General features: G+C 38.9%; 1 protein-coding gene across 2 annotated transcripts in view; it reads right to left on the bottom strand.

Annotated features, from left to right (window-relative positions):
* LOC139729477 (protein transport protein Sec24A-like) overlaps positions 1–21,330 on the bottom strand; it is a 42,377-nt gene that overhangs the window by 8,865 nt on the left and 12,182 nt on the right. For both annotated transcript variants that reach the window (XM_071640398.1, XM_071640399.1), the window contains 12 exons: positions 20,302–20,400; positions 19,486–19,794; positions 11,861–12,042; positions 7,702–7,862; positions 6,752–6,854; positions 6,102–6,228; positions 5,341–5,450; positions 4,380–4,611; positions 4,000–4,055; positions 3,369–3,470; positions 1,560–1,664; positions 536–659 (listed from right to left, as the gene is read on the bottom strand). In XM_071640398.1, coding sequence (XP_071496499.1) covers positions 536–659; positions 1,560–1,664; positions 3,369–3,470; positions 4,000–4,055; positions 4,380–4,611; positions 5,341–5,450; positions 6,102–6,228; positions 6,752–6,854; positions 7,702–7,862; positions 11,861–12,042; positions 19,486–19,794; positions 20,302–20,400 — 1,710 coding nt within the window. The remainder of the gene's footprint in view (positions 1–535; positions 660–1,559; positions 1,665–3,368; positions 3,471–3,999; positions 4,056–4,379; positions 4,612–5,340; positions 5,451–6,101; positions 6,229–6,751; positions 6,855–7,701; positions 7,863–11,860; positions 12,043–19,485; positions 19,795–20,301; positions 20,401–21,330) is intronic.

Below are 21,330 nucleotides of genomic sequence, written 5' to 3'. Positions count from 1 at the left end.
CAAACTTTTGCGACACTGAATAATACCATACACATGGCACACCTTCATGATGGGATAGCTCTGTAATGGATTTCAAACATTATCTCCTGCAACTTTTCTGTACACTCCAGTATTTATTTATTTTTTTTCAAAGAGGGTCTAATGGTCACAAGTTGCACACTTTGTACCTCAGCAAATTGAAATTTAGAAGAGACATTCTGTGTCCAGCAATATTCAGATAATGTTAAGGAATTCATATCACTTCATCTTGTTGCTTCTATTTCAAATAACACATAGAATACAAATGGTATACCACTTCTTTGTTTTTTATTTGCATTAAATAACATTCCCTAAATTGTAACTATGTACTATACAAATGTCTTTCCATTCTATCACTTTCACTGTCATAAACATGTTTCTGAGGTGCTCAGCATGAAATTTAGGTACGCAAAAACATTATCAATACAGTAATCACTTCATGGAATGGGATGCAATATTGTCACGTCTCACTCTGACAAAAGCAAACCAAAAGCAGTCAAACTAGTGACAGACATACCAAGAGTTGCAATGTCCATGTACTGTGCACCCAATACAAACAAGTCTGCTGCCACCTGGTGTCCAGAGTACTCCAGGGCCGTTCTCTTGTAGAAGTCAGTGGCAGGACCAAGGTTTGGCACACTCTAAGATGGTGAATTCAGGCAAGCATACAATCAAAGATAAGTACTCTGCAATTTTTTTTTGCTCACAAGTGTCTATCAATGCAGGGTGCGACATAAGCACTTGCCTGATTGCCCGGGGCAAGTAAAAATCAAAGTCGGGCAAGTGATTTGGAAAAATGAGAAAGAATGCTTGCCCGCATTGGGCAAGCGAAATGTTTTGAAGCCACCTGTATTTCCCACCACATACATGAAGAAGTCTCAAAGGAATCCAACACCATCACTCTACTGAACCAGGTTTGTTACAAATGTACTTCACACATGTGCTGTTTATTCAAATGTTTGTGTTTTATCAAGCTCTTGACTTTTAAAAGTGATTTTTTATATCATTTTCTTATCCCTTTGGACTTTCTGTTCGGGCAAACAAAATTCATGTTTGGGCAAGTGTTCTGCAACAATTTGAAAATCCGCTTGCCCAACTGGGCAAGTGGTAAAAAAAAGTTATGTAGCACCCTGCAATGTAATAAAACTTTCCGAGACATAGATTGTACTTCTGTACAGATATTCCACAAAATTCCACAAGCCAAAGCTGACAATGTTTTGAGGATTATCAGCTTTGAAATAATGCCCCTGAGATTAACAACCCTAAAATAAATAACATTATAACTTGACCTTTTCAAAACAAGGACTGTAAAACAGAAGATATATTCATCTTTACATTGTACTGAAAGTTTAATGAGTAACAACTAGTGCAAAATGTAAGCATTCGATAATACTCTGAGGAAATAGATGATACCACAATTGTCCCCCCCCCCCCCCCCCCCCCCCCGGGTCCATCTTAAATAATTACACACAATCATATGTTTAGCACTCAGTTACTCGTTGGAAATGACTTAATAGAATGGGCAAGAGAGTTGTAGCTACCTTTGCTGTGGCTCTTTGATTGGGATCCTCTCGCGACTTGAGGGCACCCACACCAACAGAGGGTAACGTACACTGAAATATCGTGACCCGACCTCCAGTTGCACTCTGTTGGAAAAAGAAACAATTTTACAATTGAAGAGAAAGACTAAAGGTGCGTTCGATCACTCTCCTAAAGTAAACTGTACCGTTACGTACCCACACCAGAGGAGCACTCAAACACTCCTCAAGTGTACCTTACCGAACTGAATCAAGCCAAAAGTGTGCCACTTCCCGATGTGCTAAAAATGGGTACCGAAAGTGTACCAAAAGTTTGCATGTGAAGGATGCGCGTAACATGCACATACATCATAATGCAAAGAGTTTATTCTCTTCGTTCGTAACATCTGCAAGTAGTTTAAGCACGCAAGGTGAATGACCCTCTTGCTACAAAATGTGTGAACCCCTCTAAAAATAACTCATGAGGGATGCTTTCTTGATAGAGCACTCAAACGCTCCAAATCTGGCACAGTTCATACAGTATGCTTTGATTTGCTTTAAAGCACTTGGACGCACCCTAGGGCTGTCAGAAGAGAAAGAGACTGAAACATCTACAACACTTGCGCAAACTGCGGAGCTGATGTTGTGGCTTAGTGGAAAAGACCATGGACTATCAATCACTATTTTCCTGGTTGGAGTGCACTGGCTGCGACAGTTTTATGTATGCCCCACGGCAAGAGACTTGGGGACTTTAATCTGTCGGTCTTGTGGTTGCTTGCTTAAAAGCTTTCAATGCTTCCTTAGTGGTCACGCCAACACAAATCAATGCAACCAACCAAAGACAAAGTTAAAGGGAAGATAAACCCCAAGAGCAATGTGGATTGAGTGAAAGCAGCAGCATTAGTAGAACACATCAGTGAAAGTTTGAACAAAATCGGACAATCGATGCAAAAGTTATGAATTTTTAAAGTTATGGTGTTGGAACCGCTGGATGAGGAGACTACTAAAGGTTATGACGTATGAGTGGACAACAATACCAAGAAAATGTAAAGAAAATACTACAAAAATCCATTTTTCATGAAAATTACAAATTCCATCAACTTGATATTTACATATGTTAAGGGTAGCAATTATTCTCCCTGCTTTCTGAAAGCGGTTGGTCCATTGCTCTTTCATAATTCTAGAGAAGTGAATTTTTGTTGAATTTCCTTTATATTTTCTTTGTATTGTTGTCCACTCATACGTCATATCCTCTAGTAGTCTCCTCATCCAGCGGTTCCAACACCAAAACTTTAAATATTCATAACTTTTGCATCGATTGTCCGATTTTCCTCAAACTTTCACGGATGTGTTGTACTAATTTTGCTGCTTTCACTCAATCCACATTGCTCTTTGGGTTTACCTTCCCTTTAATAAATTAATAAACACCGCTAAATCACCACGGGACCTCAAAGCTTAGTTTAAAGAGAATGCTATGACACACCTGAACATCAGTCACCATTGACTGGCAGATTCTTGTTTACCATATCACTTCTGGATACCGAATTTCTTGCTCATATTCAAAGGCAAAGTTATGCTGTTAAGATACCTCACATATTACAATACAGGCACATGACAAGAGATGTCACTTTAACATCCCAATAGGATGTACAAGACTGGCTATTAAATGGCACTTGAAATGCATCAACTTCTTATCATTACTAGCATTATCATTATAATTATTTCTGTGCTGGTTTATAGCTTTGAATTCAATACTTATATGTGCAGGAACAAGAAAAAAAGAAAGCTAAAAATGATAACGTGACGGAAGGATGGAGAGGAAGTAAAACATACCATGAGTTTGAGAGCAGCTTGTAAGGCTGGTCCCAGTGCCGTCTGCGTATTCTTGTTGTCCACAAACATGGCCGGCAGTTGATTAAGGAGCTCACATATTAACTGTAGGAGAGGGATGCAACAGACACAAAGAAAATGAAAGAAAGTTTCAAGTTAAGTCTCCGAAATATCTAAAGCAAAAGAGCTGAGACTCCTTGAGTTCTAAAACATCCTAATTGAAGACTTATCATCTTTTTTTTTTTTTTTTTTTTTGCTCTCCTGTTGAGCTCTTCTCAACACTTTATACATATACACAATCACTTCAAAATGCACAAGAGAAACTCTGTATACATGTAGGTATAACACGGAACTGGGGCTTTTTTCTCTCTCTTAATGAAATGTTTGGGCTTGGTGGTGCTCAGTTTCACTTCTGAGTTGGAGTCTGTATCTATTAAACAAAATAGAAGAGATGAAAATGGATGCCTTTTAAAAACATTTCTTTATGTGAAGAATATGCACATTATAATCTTCATATACTGTATTTTCTCAAACTGAAAAAAAAAAACCCAAACAAACATGTATGCATACGATGGGAGGTAAATGAATCCTTCCTTATCCAAATATGGGTGCATGCATGAACGGCTGAACTTACCTCTTTTGATTCATGAACATTGACCAGGAGATCACTCGGGCAAGGCAGGAAAACATCTGAGAAAGAAAAACCACATAGAAAAATCAAAATATTTTGCTATCAGCTACCGTACAATCCTCAGTGTTTCTGTTATGATTCTAGTGATATAACAAAGGATCAAAGTTAACATTGTAGATCACCATCGGTATTCATTTAAGAATGATAACACTGGGTTTATCTAACATAAGCATGTCAAACAGAGTCTAAATATGATTTGGTTTTTAGCAACCTTTTCAATGCTACCAAAGCTGTGGAGCTTCTAATATGCATAAAATATGAGCCACTAGCATGCATTCCTTTGGAATAACACCACTAAGTAGGCCACCAACTGCGGAACGTACCGTCCACGTCCGAGACGACCATCATCTGCGGCCGGGTGGCGCCCTCTGGCAGGCTGTAGAAGTGCAGCGTGCTGTCGAACGTAATGAAGCCGATCATGGTGCGGGCGTCGCCAGGCATCTTCTCCATGTACTCCAGGAGCGTCTGGCAGATGACCGACAGGTAGCCGGACTCCACAGCACTGAAGGAGACATCCAGGAGGAAGAGATAGACAGCCGGCTGGGGCGGCCGCAGCTGCAAAACGAGAACGCATGTATCCCTACATTTACACTGAGCGTATTCACTGATATCTCAAATCTGCATGACTAGCACCATGCCTGATTTAAATGTTTTGTTGTGATTTTAAATTTGTGACTTCTGGGCCCTGTTGCATAAAAAGATGCAATTAAACATATGTCAGAAAGTCAAACATTAGTCTGGTATCAGCCCATCAGAATTGAGTACTCAGAGACTTGTGTTTGATCTTAACTTTTATGCAACAAGGAACTGGAATTCTGAAGCCATACTGATTAAAAAAAAAACAACAGCAATACTACTTTATTCAACAAGACCTACAGCCAGACTTGAAATAATACTTGTACTGCAACGCTTGCAGTGCTGCATACAGTTCTTCAAGCAAAGAATCACAATTGTGTCACACTTGTCTCAACTATCAAAAAGCCCTCATAACATTACGAAGGGCCAATGGTGGACATAAGAATATCCCTTACATTGATTCCTATCAAAACAGCAGGACAAAAGAAATCATTCTGGATTGATGCAACTCCAGAGCAAATCAAATAGTGTGTAAATTTGAAGAAAAAAAAAAGTGAACAGAATATAAAATCTCTCCTCTAACTTGTGCAAATTAACATAAACAAAGAAAACTTCCTTTTATTCTGTTCTGTAGCCGAGCTGCATTCAGGGTATTAGCCACAAGCTTGTGGATGTACAATGTATGTAGTCTGAAGATAAAAGTCTTACCATGTACTCTGATGGTGCGATGAACTCTATTGTTGAGGATTTGATTTCGGGCCTCCTCTGCGGTTCTCCGTACGTCTTCGTGACAGGGTCAAAGGTGAACTCTTCGGGTACTGCCAGAAAGAAAAGAATCAATCCAAGGAGCTTAAATGAAAATCCATCTGTTCAAAGGTTCAAAGGGGGTAGCCCCCTTTTTGCAAGCCCATCTAAAAGCTTGGGAATTTAACCTTTTCACAACAATGGACATGGTATAAGTAGCGTCAAAAGTTTCATACAAGTTTCCTCTTGTTACAACATATGAATTCTTCCATCATCTCTCTCTACTTATTAACGTAGTACACAAAGTCTGCATCACTTTGGTACTTTCTCACTTGCCTGTCTTCTAACATTTTGATCCTTTCTTCATGAGATGAGCACATCAGGCTTGGCTTTCATAATGGGTTAAAATAGTGTATCTACATGTACAGTTTGTAGTACTCCTGCATGTGTCAGCATCTTTCCATAACAGGTGAATGATTTTCTACGAATTAACTGGCATCTATAAATTGAACAAGTAAACAAATGAACCTAGGAAAGTAGTCAACAATGATGGATCGATAAAATATTGGTCAGTATGTTTTGACGATTACATATTGTCTTTTTGTGCCCCTCAGCTACACAGAGCAAGTGTATCAAGGCTAGCCATGAAATTATAAAAATGCTCTATTTCGATACATATGACCAATTTTTTTCATACAGACAACACAAGCGAGATGTCTACTCACAGTCATTGACCCTGAAGCAGAGATTGCAGCGCCACCGCCGGTTGTCGATGAAGGCGACAAACGGGTTTATGTAGGTGCGACAAGACCTGCAACGGACTATCACACTGGATTGGATTACCGGTAAGTGCTGCGTGGGAAAAGATGCACACGTACTGATGGTGACAACTGGGGTTTATCAAACATTCTATCAGTCATACAATTCTAGCAAAGCGTGCTTCAAGCACATAAAAGTGTATGTCTCACTCTGTTTATATCATCTGAGTCCTTAAACGACGGAGACATGAAAAAGACTGGGATTTCCTAAAATGTGCTACTTGTAAACTGGCACGACTGGCTTGAGAAGGAGGCACTACGCTCATCAGAGTTTTGGGCAGTTGACCATCAAATAATAATAATAATAATAATACATTCTGCTTATATAGCGCATGTTACACTGAAGTCTCTATGCACTTTACAAAAATTTCTATAATAACAATACAATACTCTAATTTTGTTCAGTTATTCAGTAGTTGAATCATCAGTAGTTGATAGTGATCAAAATATTTAATCCCAAAATGGTCAAGACTTCATTCCAAATGCATCTGAAAACCAGAGTTAACCATACATAGTATCATGCCACTGTTATCAGACTGTGGAGAGTTTGCACTTACTGAGAGGTCCCTGAACGGGTGAATAATGAGGCCGAAAGGAAGTCTGGATTTCTGAAGCAGTGACTGAGATTCTGGGATGGCATTCAAGGTGCACCGAAATACACTGAAGAGAGAGAAAATGCATGTTTTTAGGAGTGACAAAACACATAAAAGATGTATTCACAAGTTCAATATCAACAAGCACCTTACAAAATCAGCAGGTGGTTTGAGGTGACAGTACATATATAATTCATTAACCAAGAGATATGCAATGTAAGAGTAATTTGCATGAATTCATCAGCTGATTAAAACATGATGCTGATGCAATGTCAGCATCAATTTTACAGTAATTTCCGTTCAGTTTCATTCAGTTTTGTTTCCGCATTCTATTTTCAATACAGTATAACAAAATTGAATATTACAGAATTTCTCCAAACAAATCAATCATGCCATGTGAGATGAGGAGAGACTGACACTCGAGAATCCGAAGTGTCCTGCCAGATTTGGAACAGTTTGTTTCGATGAAACAAAGGTTAACCATCCACCTCAACATCATCTTTGCCCAGACAAATCCCAATGACCAGGACCCCATTTCATAAAAGATGTCAGGATAGCAACTCTTGCTAGAATGGAAACTTCCAATAGCAATAGTCGATCAGGAGGCAGGATTCTTGTTGTTACCTTTGACAATTGCCATTCCAGCAAGAGTTGCTATCATATCAACTTTTTATGTAACAGCGCCCTGACCTCTGTTACCACATATCAACAAACTTTCACCTCTCTCCAGTGAAGAGCAATGGGTACAAGTCGTCGCTCGCTGGAGCACTTGACATTTTGAGAAACTAGGTTTTGTGGTCCCAACAATGAAGCGTTTGTCCCCTCCCCCTCCCCCTCCCCCTCCCTCCCCCTATCCCTTAGCAGACCAACATCCCCCTCCCCCCCCCCCCTTTTCCCTGGTCGTTTTCACTCACTCTGGACTGACTTGGAGCTTCTGGTAGTCCGGGTGGAGTTTGGCCTTGGGAGGCTTGAACTCCTTGGCCTGCACTATGTGCCTCTCCTGAAGCAGGTTGAATGGCCTCGTCTCTTGTAGCCGCAGGTTGTTCATTCCTGCATTGATGTCATTCATTGTTGTCTTCAAAAACAAAACAAAAACAAAAACAATACAAACATAAGTACTCCATGGATTTCTAAGACATACATTTTGTATGCCTAATCGATTGGTCTTCTCATCTACATACTTATTCAAAAATCAATTTATCCATATATCAATGCATTCATGCACTCCCTTATATTTCTATTCATTCATTCATTGACTCTGCATCAATCATTTATTCATTTGCCTTTCTATCTATTCACTCACCCCGTCATTCAATCATCAATGAAATGACCAATTTAGCATAGAAATACCTTTGTTTGTCTGTATGTATTTGTGTAAAAAGTGTACAAGTCTGTCTAACACTTAGTTCAAAATCTTTATTGAATAGATTGAAATTGCATTGATACAAATAAACAGTCCATTTGGTTCATGCAATACCAATCCCTAACATTTTTCTCCTCACTTTAAACCATGTTAACTGCTCATCACAAATTGAACACTACAATGCTTTGAGGAAATTCGCTGAACTCAAGCAGAATAAAGCTCTCTGCACACAGCAGTCACATGTTTGAGATAAACACAAGGCATTACTGTACTACTGACATTCCCAAGTGCTGCATTACACATATGGCGTGCTGCTGACATAAATGCACAAATATAGAGTTTGGTTGTCATAGTACACAGCTATCACATTCTCATAACCACATTCAGTAAGAAAAGTGACAAAAACAATGGATACTGCACAAAACATTCAATTTTCTTTGGATTAGAGGTTAGTGGTCAGCAGAGTTAAAAATGTAGTTCGCAACTCACATACGAAGAGAATTTGGGTCAGTGAGGTCTTGGGGGAACAATAATAGCTAATAACTTGAAGTATCTGTTGCAACCATCGCTGATATACACTCAGCAAAAAAAAGAAAGTAAACACTTTTTCAAGTTTATCTTTCTCATAGACTATCTGGCTAAAGATGGTGTTTTATATACCATGTTATTAAAGGTAATTTAATTAGCTATCAACCTTGTAGATCAATGCAAATGTTAACTTTACACATGAGTGAACACATTTGTTTTTCTCTTTCAAGGCACAAAATAAAAATTGCAAAATGGACAAGTTGTTATACAAGTGTATTTGCTCTTCCATATAATAATGAGAACAAAAGACAAATTTAACACAAAAGAAATGCAAATTAATTTGCAAAAATCAACCTATGATCTCAATAATGTCTCTGTAACCCTCAAAAGATAAAGAAAGGCAAAAAATAATGGAGGAAACTGAAAAATCTTCTGTCAAATCCGCAGTCAAAAGACATAAGAGAAAATTATGTTAATAAAGAAAGTTAGATTTGAAACATTATTTCAAATTAAGAAAATTTGAAATAATATTTGGATCTTGAATTTGTCTCGTGCATTCCTAAATTCCTTTAAATTAATAAGTAAAATGAAGAAATTCTGTCGATTTTATCACCTTTACGGCTTACTCCCTATGTCATTTAAAGTTTGAATTGATGGACAATGCTGATGTTCCACCTTCAGTTTCCCCACTATGTTTTTGTTTTGAATATAAAGGGAAACAAGGGAACGGAAACTTATTTCTGCTGTTTCCTTCATGTCTCTCATTGCTTTAAATTGGTCTTTTATCATTGCTATCTTGGAGGGCATTTGCAAATGAATTTCAATATGTCCAATTCTGCAATTTTTACTTTTCTGCCTTGGAGGACAAAAACAAATGTGTTCACTCATGCGTAAAATTTCCCTTTGTATAAACTTACCAGGTTGATAGCCAATTAAATAATCTTTGATATGGTATATGACACATTGATTTTATCTAAATCTTCTATGCAAAATATTAACTGGAAAAAGTGTTTACTTTCTTTTTTTGCTGAGTGTATATGCCTGTTTCCCTGCATGCCACACTGGTCAACTAGGAGGACATAAATAAAAAACCCTGATGAGCTAAAGCAAGATAGATACAATCTTGTACATAGCGTCGCTGGGCCGACAAGACCTCGTATCTACAAAATGTCAAATGTTTAGGAGATAAAAAAAAACATGGCGGCCAAAGCACTAGAGCGAATGGGAAAGCCTTTCCTTTGACATGCCCTGGTGGCTTTATTTTTTGAGTAAGGCAGTTGGGATTTGGACAGGACATCACTTAACCCATTATTTGACCATTAATCAAAAATTTAAGTCATTTTCACCAAAATTTCAGATACAAGGTCTTGTCACCCCAGCGACGATAGATCTATGCTCTCTTTAGTTTTTTTTTTTTTTAAATGCTCAATAATGCCAACATCATCACAGCAAAAGGTCGAATAGTGACATTTTTACATAAAATGAATAAAACAAAATACGTATAAATAGGTAAAACAAATCAAAGTGAACAAAAACCCTTATATTACACTGACAAGTCTACTGCAAACTTCTAAGTATACTGATTGAGAAAGCTCTTATGCTTTAAAGGACAAGTTCACCTTCATAGACATGTGGGTTGAGTGAATGCAGCAATACTGGTAGAACACATCAGTGAGAGTTCGAGCAAAATCAGACAATCCGTTAAAAAGTTATGAATTTTTGAAGTTTCTGCTCAGTCACGGCTGGATGAAAAGACTACTATAGCTTGTAATGTCACATGAGTACAACGATATAAAGAAAGAATAAAGAAAATTCAACATATTTCCATTTTTCTCGCATAACAAAAGAACACTCGACTTCTCTCTTTCAGAAGGCAGAGGGATTAATATTACCCTTAAAGGGACTGTACAGTACTGGTTGAGGTGGGGATTCATGTTTTGAACATTCCTAAGTGAGATAATGAGAAACTTCTTATGAAATATGAAAGAGCATGTCATTTTAAGAAGGATTCAACGTTTATTTGATGAAAATTGGTTTTCAAATGGCTGAGATATCCAAAAAAGTGATAATAATAAAAGGCGACAGGCCACACCTTTTATTAGGATCTCTTTGTTTCACCTTGTTTTTGGATATCTCAGCCATTTGAAAACGGATTTCATCAAATAAACTTTTGCTACCCCTTAGAATTGCATGCTCTTTGACATCTCATAGAGTGGTTTCTGAATATCTCGCAAAACATTAAAAGCTAAATCCTCACCTCGACCAGAACTGTACACACACTTTAACATACGTCAGTAGCAAGTCGAAGAAATGTGCACTTTATTCAAAAAGTAAAGTTTTGTGAAATTTTCTCTTTATTTTCCTTATATAGTTGTACGCATGTGACATCATACACTGTAGTAGTCTTCTCTTCCAGCAGTGACTGCGCAGATACTTAAAATATTCGTAACTTTTGAGCGGATTGTCCAATTTCCCTCAAACTTTCACTGATGTGTTCTACTACTATTGCTGCATTCTCTCAATCCTTATGTATATGAAGGTGAACTTGTCCTTAACAAAAAAAAAAGGAAAAAATGGCACTCACTGCACAGAACAGGGCTACCATAACATCTACTAAAACCATCAAAAAATCATTCATAAACTATAAGATATTATTCATTCATTTATCATTTCCTCAATTACCAAGGTTCCTTCACCACTTATATGTTTTGATGGGATATGCCTAATGGCAAACACGGCATACCATCTGTTTAGGTACCGGTACATCGTTATGTAGTTCACCAGCATGTTTGTTAGCTCAAAACCATGACCATGCTGTATCATTACACATAAATTACTAATAAAAACAAACTGTTAGTACAGTAACTGAAACAAAAAGGCTGACATGCATCAACAAAACACAAACAAACATACAGTTCGATAGGTGGGATTAATGACAGCCAGACACATCTTTGTTGATGTTTCTATTCGGCTTTAATACTCATTCAAAAAGCGGTCTACACGTCAACACAATGTTAAAGCACACACAGCTACTAACAACCACACAAGTTGCATTATAAAACCAAAACATTCATTGTAACCACACTGCTGAAGCGTCAAATCATATTGCACAAAAGGGTCAAAGCTGAACGAAAAACCAAGCACATGCACAACATCCATGCACTTCATGCAAACGGACTCACTGACTCCTTCTTCATCGCATCATTCGGCACCTCGTTCATCGGGCCACCCCTGGAACCCACCTGCGAGGGTTGGAATGACCCCGGCTGCGGTGCCATGCCAGTGGGTGGCTGGGCCATTCCACTATTCGGCTGGGGAGGTGCAGTTCCCATGTAACCTGGTTGCTGGGGATACTGTCTTCTCCCTGAAAAAAAAAAAAAAAAAAAAAAAAATTCAATTTACAAAGTCCATTCAGTTGGGTCAGAAAAGGTGAAAGAACATATTCCATGATATAACATCCCACACAATAAATTGTACAAATCACATCATCAGTGATTTACACTGATCTATCTCCATCTACACCTATAAAACTATTTGATAGGTTCAACCAACATCAAGACTAAGTACATGTACATCCAGGAGAGCTACGGTAGTGACAAAAATAAAATCATTTCTATATACAGCATGTATTCATTACCATTACTTAGTAGTCCCCCCCCCCCCCCCCCCCCCACATTCAACATACTCATAATATGCCATTCTCCCTGCTCAAATCCAGTAAATGTTTGGTGAGATTCTTTGGCACAGATTGAGAAAGAAAGCAATATGTGCCGACAAAATTCCTTTTGGTTCTTCTACATGTATACACTATGAAATGTAAGACAACTTAGCAGAGTGAGGACCAAGATATCAACATGAGACTCCAATGGCAGGTACCACTACACAATGTACTGCCATGCAAATATTGGTAAATTTCATGCTGTGTTACAGTACGCGCAATAAGAAACGCCTCCGTCAATTTCGTTTTCCAACGAAAGTTCGTTATCGATCCAGTAGCAACGAAATCTGGACGAAATTTGGACGAACTTTCGTTATCGATCCAGTAGCAACGATTCTGACGCTTTGTGGACGCTTTGTGGACGCATTTCACGCACGACCGCCTGCTCAATTCCGTTCGGCAAATGCGTTGCTCGTTCGGAAAATGCTTGTTCGGAGCTCGGCAGTTTCGTCCAAATTTCGTTAGAAGCGTCCGTGATCCAAGGCGCACATGGAATACACATGTGTGTGTAGTGGCCACAACCACTAGCCAGCCGGCAAGAATCACACTGCAAGACTCAGCAAGTAGCACAGCGGTCGGAATGAGAACTGTAGACAGGCGTGGAATTCACCTGATACACATGATAATATTAAAATGGTAACATGTATACATATATCGATGCCGTTTTCATTGAAGCAATTTGTAAAAGTTTTAGTTTCCCTTACCCTAACTGTAAGCATGGAGCTACTAACAGTAGTAGCTCCATGCTGTAAGTACGGTACCGTTATCACTGCATTTAGTAAGTCACCTGATACATCACATTTCATGCTGCTGGCTGCATGTAACCGTATTAACCAGGGAAAGTGCACGTGGTGGGAAAGGCGAGTGCGCCGTGTGTGCGTCGCCATTGCTATGGCATGGCTCGCTCGCCTGAACCACGTTCTGTGGGCTGAACCAGGCAGGTGAGACTGGCTGAACGAAACAGAGATATCGATGTACTAGTACGAGTAGTTCACGTGGTGTTTTTTTGTTTTTTTGTTTTTTTGTTTTTTTTTTTTACAAGCAGAAAATAAACAACTGTTGATCATGAAATAGACTAAATTACCAATCAGAGATCATTCGGGTTCATAGTATTTAAGAGACATCACGCAATTTTGGCGAGCGGGAACCCACAGGAACCTTATCGTAGAATGCCGACCAAAAAGAAAATGGTTTCACTAAAATTGCGTGTACGTAAAATCCATTTGAGTATTAGAAAGAAAATTAACCCCCCAAAAGAGGAAAAAAGAAATTAGAAGGATTTGTTCGCCGTTATTTGGTCATTAAATATATTTTCTTTCTTCAGCAATTGCGCGTTACATTGCCCGTTTTTTTATTGAATCAGAAAAGCAAAAAAAAAAAAAATTTAAAACAAGACAATAAGTTTAATTCTTAGTTTCATATCGTTTATTTCTTTCTTGGACAGAGAGATAATTCAGACGGTACGTGGAATTTTCAAAGCGACTAATTCTGACTGATTCTTAGTTTGACTAAGCTCTTTCTTTCTTTCTTTCTTTCTTTCTTTTTTTTTGGGGGGGGGGGGGTGAGGGTCATGTTCGTTGTACCCATGCACCCATAAGGTTCGTTAGTACGAAAATGAAACGTTCAGATACACGCGACTTCCCTACACGAAATATAGATGTTCGTAAATGTGATAGTCAAATTATATTATGATTCATAATCCGAAAATGCACGAATGTTTGTGATTGGGTAGGTGCGTTATTGTCGGATAAGCAAACCTTCGTAGTACTGTAGTATCGAGCCTTTTGTATTCACGGATAAACGAACTTCTGGAATAATGAATTCTATATTAGAGCAAGACAATAAGTTTAATTCTTATATACTTGTAGTATGACATCGTTTATTTCCTAGTTGTGAAGCGGGAAGCGAGAGATAATTCTGAAAAGAAGTATAATATACAGACGGAACGTGAAATATTCAAAGCAGCTAAATGAGATTAAATCTTAAGTTGTTTATTTGTTTGTTAGCTTTCTTGTTTGTTGTTATGCTCAAGTGTTGGTGTAATACATTTTTTTTTTTTTTTTTTTTTTTTTTTTAGGGGGGAGGCATTTTTGTAGTACCCACGTAAAGTTCGCTGATGCGAAACTGATAAAATGTTCCGTAACACGCAAATTCCCTACACCTTGCAGACGTTCGTACCTAGTGTGAAAATAAAATCTATTATTATTATTTTTTTTTGTCATTGTTCGATTAGCAAACCTTCGGAGTGTCAATCCTTTCGTTTTCGGATAAACGAACTTCCTTTACTCACAACACCACTTTCAGAGTAACAAACTAGTCATTATTTTATTCGGGCATTGGGAATAGTTCAGGAAAGAAATATAGAAGGGAGGAAAATCATTAAGGCAAGAATTACGTTGGATTCTTATAGTTTGAAATGATTTATTCATTTCCTTGGTGTTCATTATTCCTAAAAAGAAAACGGGTGCGCTATTCCGATGGTTACGGCGTTATTTCGAATCCGAAACACGCATATTCCTTGTGCCTATCCATGTTTGTTGATTCGAAAATGTAATCATGCTGCGGGTAATTGCTATAGGGCCATATATTGTTTTATTTCTGTCTTTTGTTATATTATTATTATTATTATTATTATTATTATTATTATTATTATTATTATCATTATTATCGTCTTTCACTATTATTAACCAATAATTTGATTAACGAGCATTTTGTGGGCTGTTTTTTTTTTTTTTTTGGGGGGGGGCATTGTCCGATTAGCAAACTTTCGGAGTGTCAATCCTTTCGTTTTCGGATGAACGAACTTCCTTACCTCAGAAGAAGAAATCAGAGTAACAAACTAGTCATTATTTTATTCGGGCATTGGGAATACTAGTAGTTCAGGAAAGAAATATAGAAGGGAGGAATCCCAAACACGCATATTCCGTGTGCCTACTCATGTTTGTTGATATGCTGCGGCTAAGGGCCTATAATATTGGAGGTCGTTTCTCATACCTCTCGTTTGGTATACGATTTCTTTCGTTTCATATCACTTAATTTGTTCCCTTTATATTCTGAAATATTTAAAGGTAATTCTTTCAATTGCCTCGCACTGTGTACATATGCATTTTAGTCACGGCGATTTCCCGCTTTGCTGCAGTATTTCGAAGGGTGTTTGATCCCAGCCGCTTCGGTGTGCTCTGTGGTAATGTTTATGTAGTTGTCGGGGAGGTTGTTGATACTTTGTTTGTTGTCATTTATTTTCGTACAGGCAGGGGCGGATCCAGGAATTCTGTAATATTTCTGGTGCCACTTCCGGGTTTCACTTCTTTTTTTTTTCTTTTCTTTTAACGATAAATAAAGGGGGCGTGCGCCTCATGCGCCCCCTCTGGATCTGCCACTGCTACGTGTTTATCTCGAGTGATGGTGATCGTGTTTCTAAATGTTTATAAGAAAAGGACAAAATTATCGGAGTGATGCCTGATGATGGTGATGATAATCAACGATGCTGATGTAAAAGACGGCTTGCTGTGGATGCTGAGCGTACGTGCCCTTCGTTTATCTAAATGAGTTTTCCCTCTTTTACTCTTCTTTCCCCTCCCAAGAATGATAAAAAAGAAAATACCTACACCTCACAACAAAAGGAACCACGTGTGAACAACCATCATCAAGTTCAACCTAAATGTTCATTATTAGCAAAGAATAAGGGGGAAACACAAGTGACGGAAAATAATAGAAGCGACGAGATTGTCTTCTTGTATAATGCGGTCTCTTGGGATTGGAAAAACCCCACCCTCTCCCTTTGTGGAAATTTCCACAAAACCAGGTGCGTGCCAGACCCCAGGTGCCAGACGAAAGAATGCGCGCACTGGTCTAATATCGATCGAAGAACTCGCTGGTGAGTTGAGTTAAAGGAATCATTGCAAAGATGTTCTGATTCTTTCGCCTTTCTTTAGGCGCATACATCGAACCGTCGATTATTGTGTACTTGATCTAAGTACAATGCATTTATATGTTCCCGAACTGTTAAAAGGAATTGATTAATCACTCAAAAATGCAATCACAGAAATATATGAAATGTCTCATATGCCTAGACAAATTCACTGCGATGTCCTATGTGATGCAGCCACCACCCGATTAAACAGCAAAATCATGACAATTAATTTCACGCTCATCAAAACTGCCTATTACTTTTCATTATATGAATTTTGGTTATCAACACTCGTTCGTGGATTTGTTTGTTTGCATGTTTTGTGTGTATTATTCCTCGATCCTGAAAGACGTAATAATCATTCGCATCGAACGTAAACTGTTTACCGTAACTAAGCCTATGGCGCATTCGATCCATTAAACTTGCAGTAGCACATGGTGCATTCCTTTGAACCACGTGTTTCCCATATCGGCACATCCATCCAAACACAATAGCGATCATCGTTATGGTGAACTTTCCGATTACAGTCAGGGGAGAAGAAATCGTAATACTGTACATGTACTTACGAAAGTGATTATGCTTAAGATCAAATAAAATGAAGAAGCTTGAAAACAACTTGGCAACACTCAATCAAGTTTTGCATTCTCTCACACAAATGCTCTCGTGAGAAAATGAAAGCATTCCCCCTCCCATGCTAGATAATGAAGTTTTCATTACTACAGCCCAGCAAGTTTTGGGAGTGTACATGAATGTTTTTAGGATAGAGTCAAAAGGGACCTAAGCTTTCGATCATAGCAGAATCTACGTCAGAAGCAAAATGGCAAATAGGCAGAAAAAGCAACCACATACATGTAAAGCGACTTCACACAACAAGAACAGTCAGGAACAGGCAAGGGACACGAAACAAAGAAAACAAAAGGAGAGGGTAGGATGTCACGGGCAAGGAGCCCAACAGGTAAAGGGAGGGGGATTAGAGCAGGAGGATGGACAGACAAAAGGCAGGGGAAAGTTAGTAATAGTCGTGAGGGCCAGGGGGCAACCATTGAAGGAAAAGGATGAATATGGAGGCAACATCAAACAAGATAAGGAACAACAGAGAGATAAAGAAAGGTAAAGAGTGAAATAGCAACAGCAAAGGGGGGGGGGGGGGGTGAGCAAACAGCAAGCCCTAGAAAGGATCTGCACAAGTACCAAGAGGAGGCAACGAAATGAAAGTGAGAGTCAATCAACAAATGCAATTAACCATATCAAAGTATGGTAATAATAATACAGCAATAATGATGATATTGACAAAACAAACTAGAATAATAATCATTAAAGCACATAAAAAAAGGGGGACACAAAGTCCATGGGAGAGAAAACGTATACTTGCAAAGCAAGTATCAATAGGCAAATTAAATACGTTTCAAAGAGCTGGTTCATATGAAATCACCTTTGATTTATGATTTTACAAACAAGAATTTTCATCGCTTTCCTATTTCTTTTATTACTTTAGTAATGTCATGATATTTCATGATGGTATGTGTTCTATCTTTACATGGCAAGATAGGGTTTTTCTTTTCCATCCAGGGTCAAAGAAGAAAGTGATAGAAAGATAATTGAAAGGATAGAATGAAACACCTACTCAGCAGGCTCTTGATATAACACAAAAGCAATTCATCAGAAATGCAGTACAGTTCTAAATAATTTATCAGTGGAAAAATGAGCAAAGAAAATGGGATTTCGAGTTAAAAAGGAGTAGGAACATGAGGATCAGGCGTGATCCTCTTATCTACGAGGTACATCGACCACCTATCTCATCGCAGTTGACAGACTTGGGCTTGATGTGCAAACATATTGTCTAACTTCTGGTTGAGTTTCTTCAGAGACATACATTTTTGTAGCAGTAAACCAGAGTGAAAAAGGCAAAAGGATACAATTAAATGAAAAAATAAAATGCAGGTCTCTAGACCACTCCAGTGCACGATCGAGCGAGCCAACACTAAAACCGCCCCCAGGGCCAGGCCATGTCGTCAGTGTCACTCTTGTCTTACAGGCCTACATTGTACATGTGTAGGCTACTCGTTTCGTACTCGTCATCGCCAACGTCATGATGGTCGGTCACACGAAATAAATTGCATCATCAAAAGAGCTCGTATATCAGCACCACTAGATAGTAGAATCATTATCATTATCACTATCATTCCAGTCAATCTCATCCACCGCGAAACCCTCAAAATCCCTCTCAAAACAAACCTGTAAACGATTCAGACATCGCAGACCTAGCTACACATCTGGCACACAAAAATGAAATGGAGGTGGAAAACTACGATGAATACACAAAAACTATCGACGATGGCATTTTACCGTAGCAGAAAATACACAGAGTATCTTGCACCGGAAAAAAAAATGGATGTGGAAAACTACGATGAGGAAAACTAGGTGAAAACCCGATGCGTGAAGACGAACGATGAAGACACTTTACGGTAAAAATACTTACACGGAAACAAACGAGTGGGTACGATGTCCTCGCACACACGAAGATAATCGACAAATCGTTCAATCGAAAAACTCAACAAACACTCGAACAAAAACTCACCCCAAATTGTTGCAAACAGGGTAATCACTTAATAAAAATGAGAAAACTAAACTCTCAGAAGTATGATTGTACTCTGAAAAGAAAGGGATACAATGATACGAAAGCAAAAGAGAGAAAATGAGAGAAATGGACGGGAAACCTAGACAACTTCGAAGAAGGGAGAGCTAGCGATTCGAGCTAACTTTGTATACACTGTAGCTGTGTGTGTGATGTGTACAGAGGGTTGAAAGCGTTGAAAGGGTTGAAAGCGTAGAAAGCGTTGAAAGCGTCCACAGCTTCGGAAAAGCGTTCGGGGATTTCGTTGAATTCGTTGAATTCGTCCAAAATCCGTCCATGAAGTCTGGACGCAAAAAGCGTTGAAAACGTCCCCGACGAAATCAACAACGAAAAAAGCGTTGGGACGAAATTTGGACGCACTTTCGTCGGGCGTTTTCTATTGCGCGTACTGTATACTGACTGTGGTCAAAATTCTCACTCACTAGTTTACATCTGTATATCCTTGATTTTGTTTAAATTTCATTGAACATTAATTGAAAATGTGATAATGTACCCTGGGAAATACCTCCCTCGTGATCATTCAGACTTCCGGCTATACACCTACCTGTCATTCCACCAGCCCTGGATATATCTTGTCCCGTTGGTGGGCCTGTCGGGGGACCCATGGGAGGCCCAGTTGGAGGGCCCGTGGGAGGGCCACCCATAGGAGGCCCACCCATACGGGGCCCACCCATAGGTGGCCCACCCATGGGAGGGGGACCCGTGGGAGGGGGGCCGCTGACAGCAGGGGGCGCATGTCCACCCGGAGGAGGGGGTCCCAGGTACTGGCCGCTGGCATGGCTGGGTGGCCCTGTGTAGGTGTTGGGATGGCCAAACTGACCGTGCTGGGGGAACTCGCCAGCTGGGGGTGGACCTAAAGAAGAAGTTGCAGGGTAACATAAGAGTTTCCAATACAAAGGAAAATAGAAATAACATACCATCTCAATTACTTATTTAATGATGACAGTTTGATACCTAACTCAAACAGTCATTGGCAACCATCTGCTCTTTGTTCATACTCTGTAAATCTGTTCTACATTCCCCACAAAAAGAAAAAATCGAAATCCCTGTCCTTGCAATCAATGTCCACTCTTCCATTTAAATTCAGTCACATACAGATAATGCATGCCTCACAAGAGGCATCAACAATATTGTAAATGTGGATATTTTTGCACGAGTAATCTTTCGCGCTTGGCCGGGTAAGATGAGTTTCGCATGTTTTTTAATTCTGCGGAATAAAGACATGAACTATTGGAACATACCGCAAGCAAAAATATTTACATGTTTTTATTTTTGTGCTAAATGTGTGAAAATTTCAAAACCGCAAAAACTTTCCACTTCTACAGTGCACGATTATAATCCAAGGAACATATCTGTCTACCTTGCGAATTAGGAAAATATGGTACGCCGCCCTCTAGGCTGTCATATTGCTGGGATGGGATGGGGGACGGGGCGGCAGATGAACGAGCCGACGGAGGACCTGAAGAAGAAATAGAAACGTGAAATGATGAATGGAATAGAGCAAGGACTAAATGTCAATGTCAGCAATCAATGCTCTCAAGTTAGTGAATGTTTGTATGACTCCCTGCAAAAGCACCAGCTACTTGCAAACAGCCCCACTGCAGGTTTAGTATAAAGTTGAATGAATTAACTTGTTTGGAAACATTGATAGTATGACCAAAACATTGTATAGAGTTTGTACATCATTTTGAATCCCTCCCCCATCCCTACAAAAAACAACAACAACAACAAATACATTTCTTTTTCAACATGATACCTGCATATAAGATTCACAGTTACTGTGGAATATCTGCAAGATGAAGTCAACATTTTTATCCTACAGGAAATGTTGCCAAGCCTTAGCAAGGAGTCAGTTACTAAAGGTCATTTTGAGAGGAACAGGCAGGGTTTCCTTGAGAGATAGTTGACTGCAGAAATTCCAACATACAGTATATTCTGGACTACATACAGACAATACTGTAGCAAAGCTGAATGTGATGCAGTATTGTGAAATACTGCTGGGGACCTTGATTCCTAGAAAATACCAACAAGTACATTGATGTGCAAATTTTAATGGGTCAGTAAGATTACTCTTATCTCTTACATGGACTCATTTCTGTATGTGAGGTGTACCGGGTATGTGTTTTTTTTCCCCTAAAGTGTTTCTTTTTTGGGGGGGGGGGGGAGGGATGGAGGCTTGGTTGTTCAGCCTTGTTCACATCAGAAAAGTAGCTTTCAATATATTCATTTTCTGTTTTTTTTACAGCTTTGAAGGTATTGTTTTCTGCAATATTCACAGAAGAAAACATGGGCCTTAAACATGAAAAAGAAATCACAACAGGAGAGTTCAAAACCACCAAATTTTGAGGTTCAGTTTGAGGTAAAATTGTACATATAGGCTATTTCTATT

Source organism: Diadema antillarum, unplaced genomic scaffold (genome assembly GCF_040938485.1).
Source record: "Diadema antillarum isolate AM-2024a unplaced genomic scaffold, OU_Dant_1.0 seq00000243_RagTag, whole genome shotgun sequence".
Taxonomy (NCBI): domain Eukaryota; kingdom Metazoa; phylum Echinodermata; class Echinoidea; order Diadematoida; family Diadematidae; genus Diadema; species Diadema antillarum.
The sequence above is the reverse complement of the archived record's forward strand: the minus strand, read 5'-3'. Positions and strand labels throughout refer to the sequence as shown.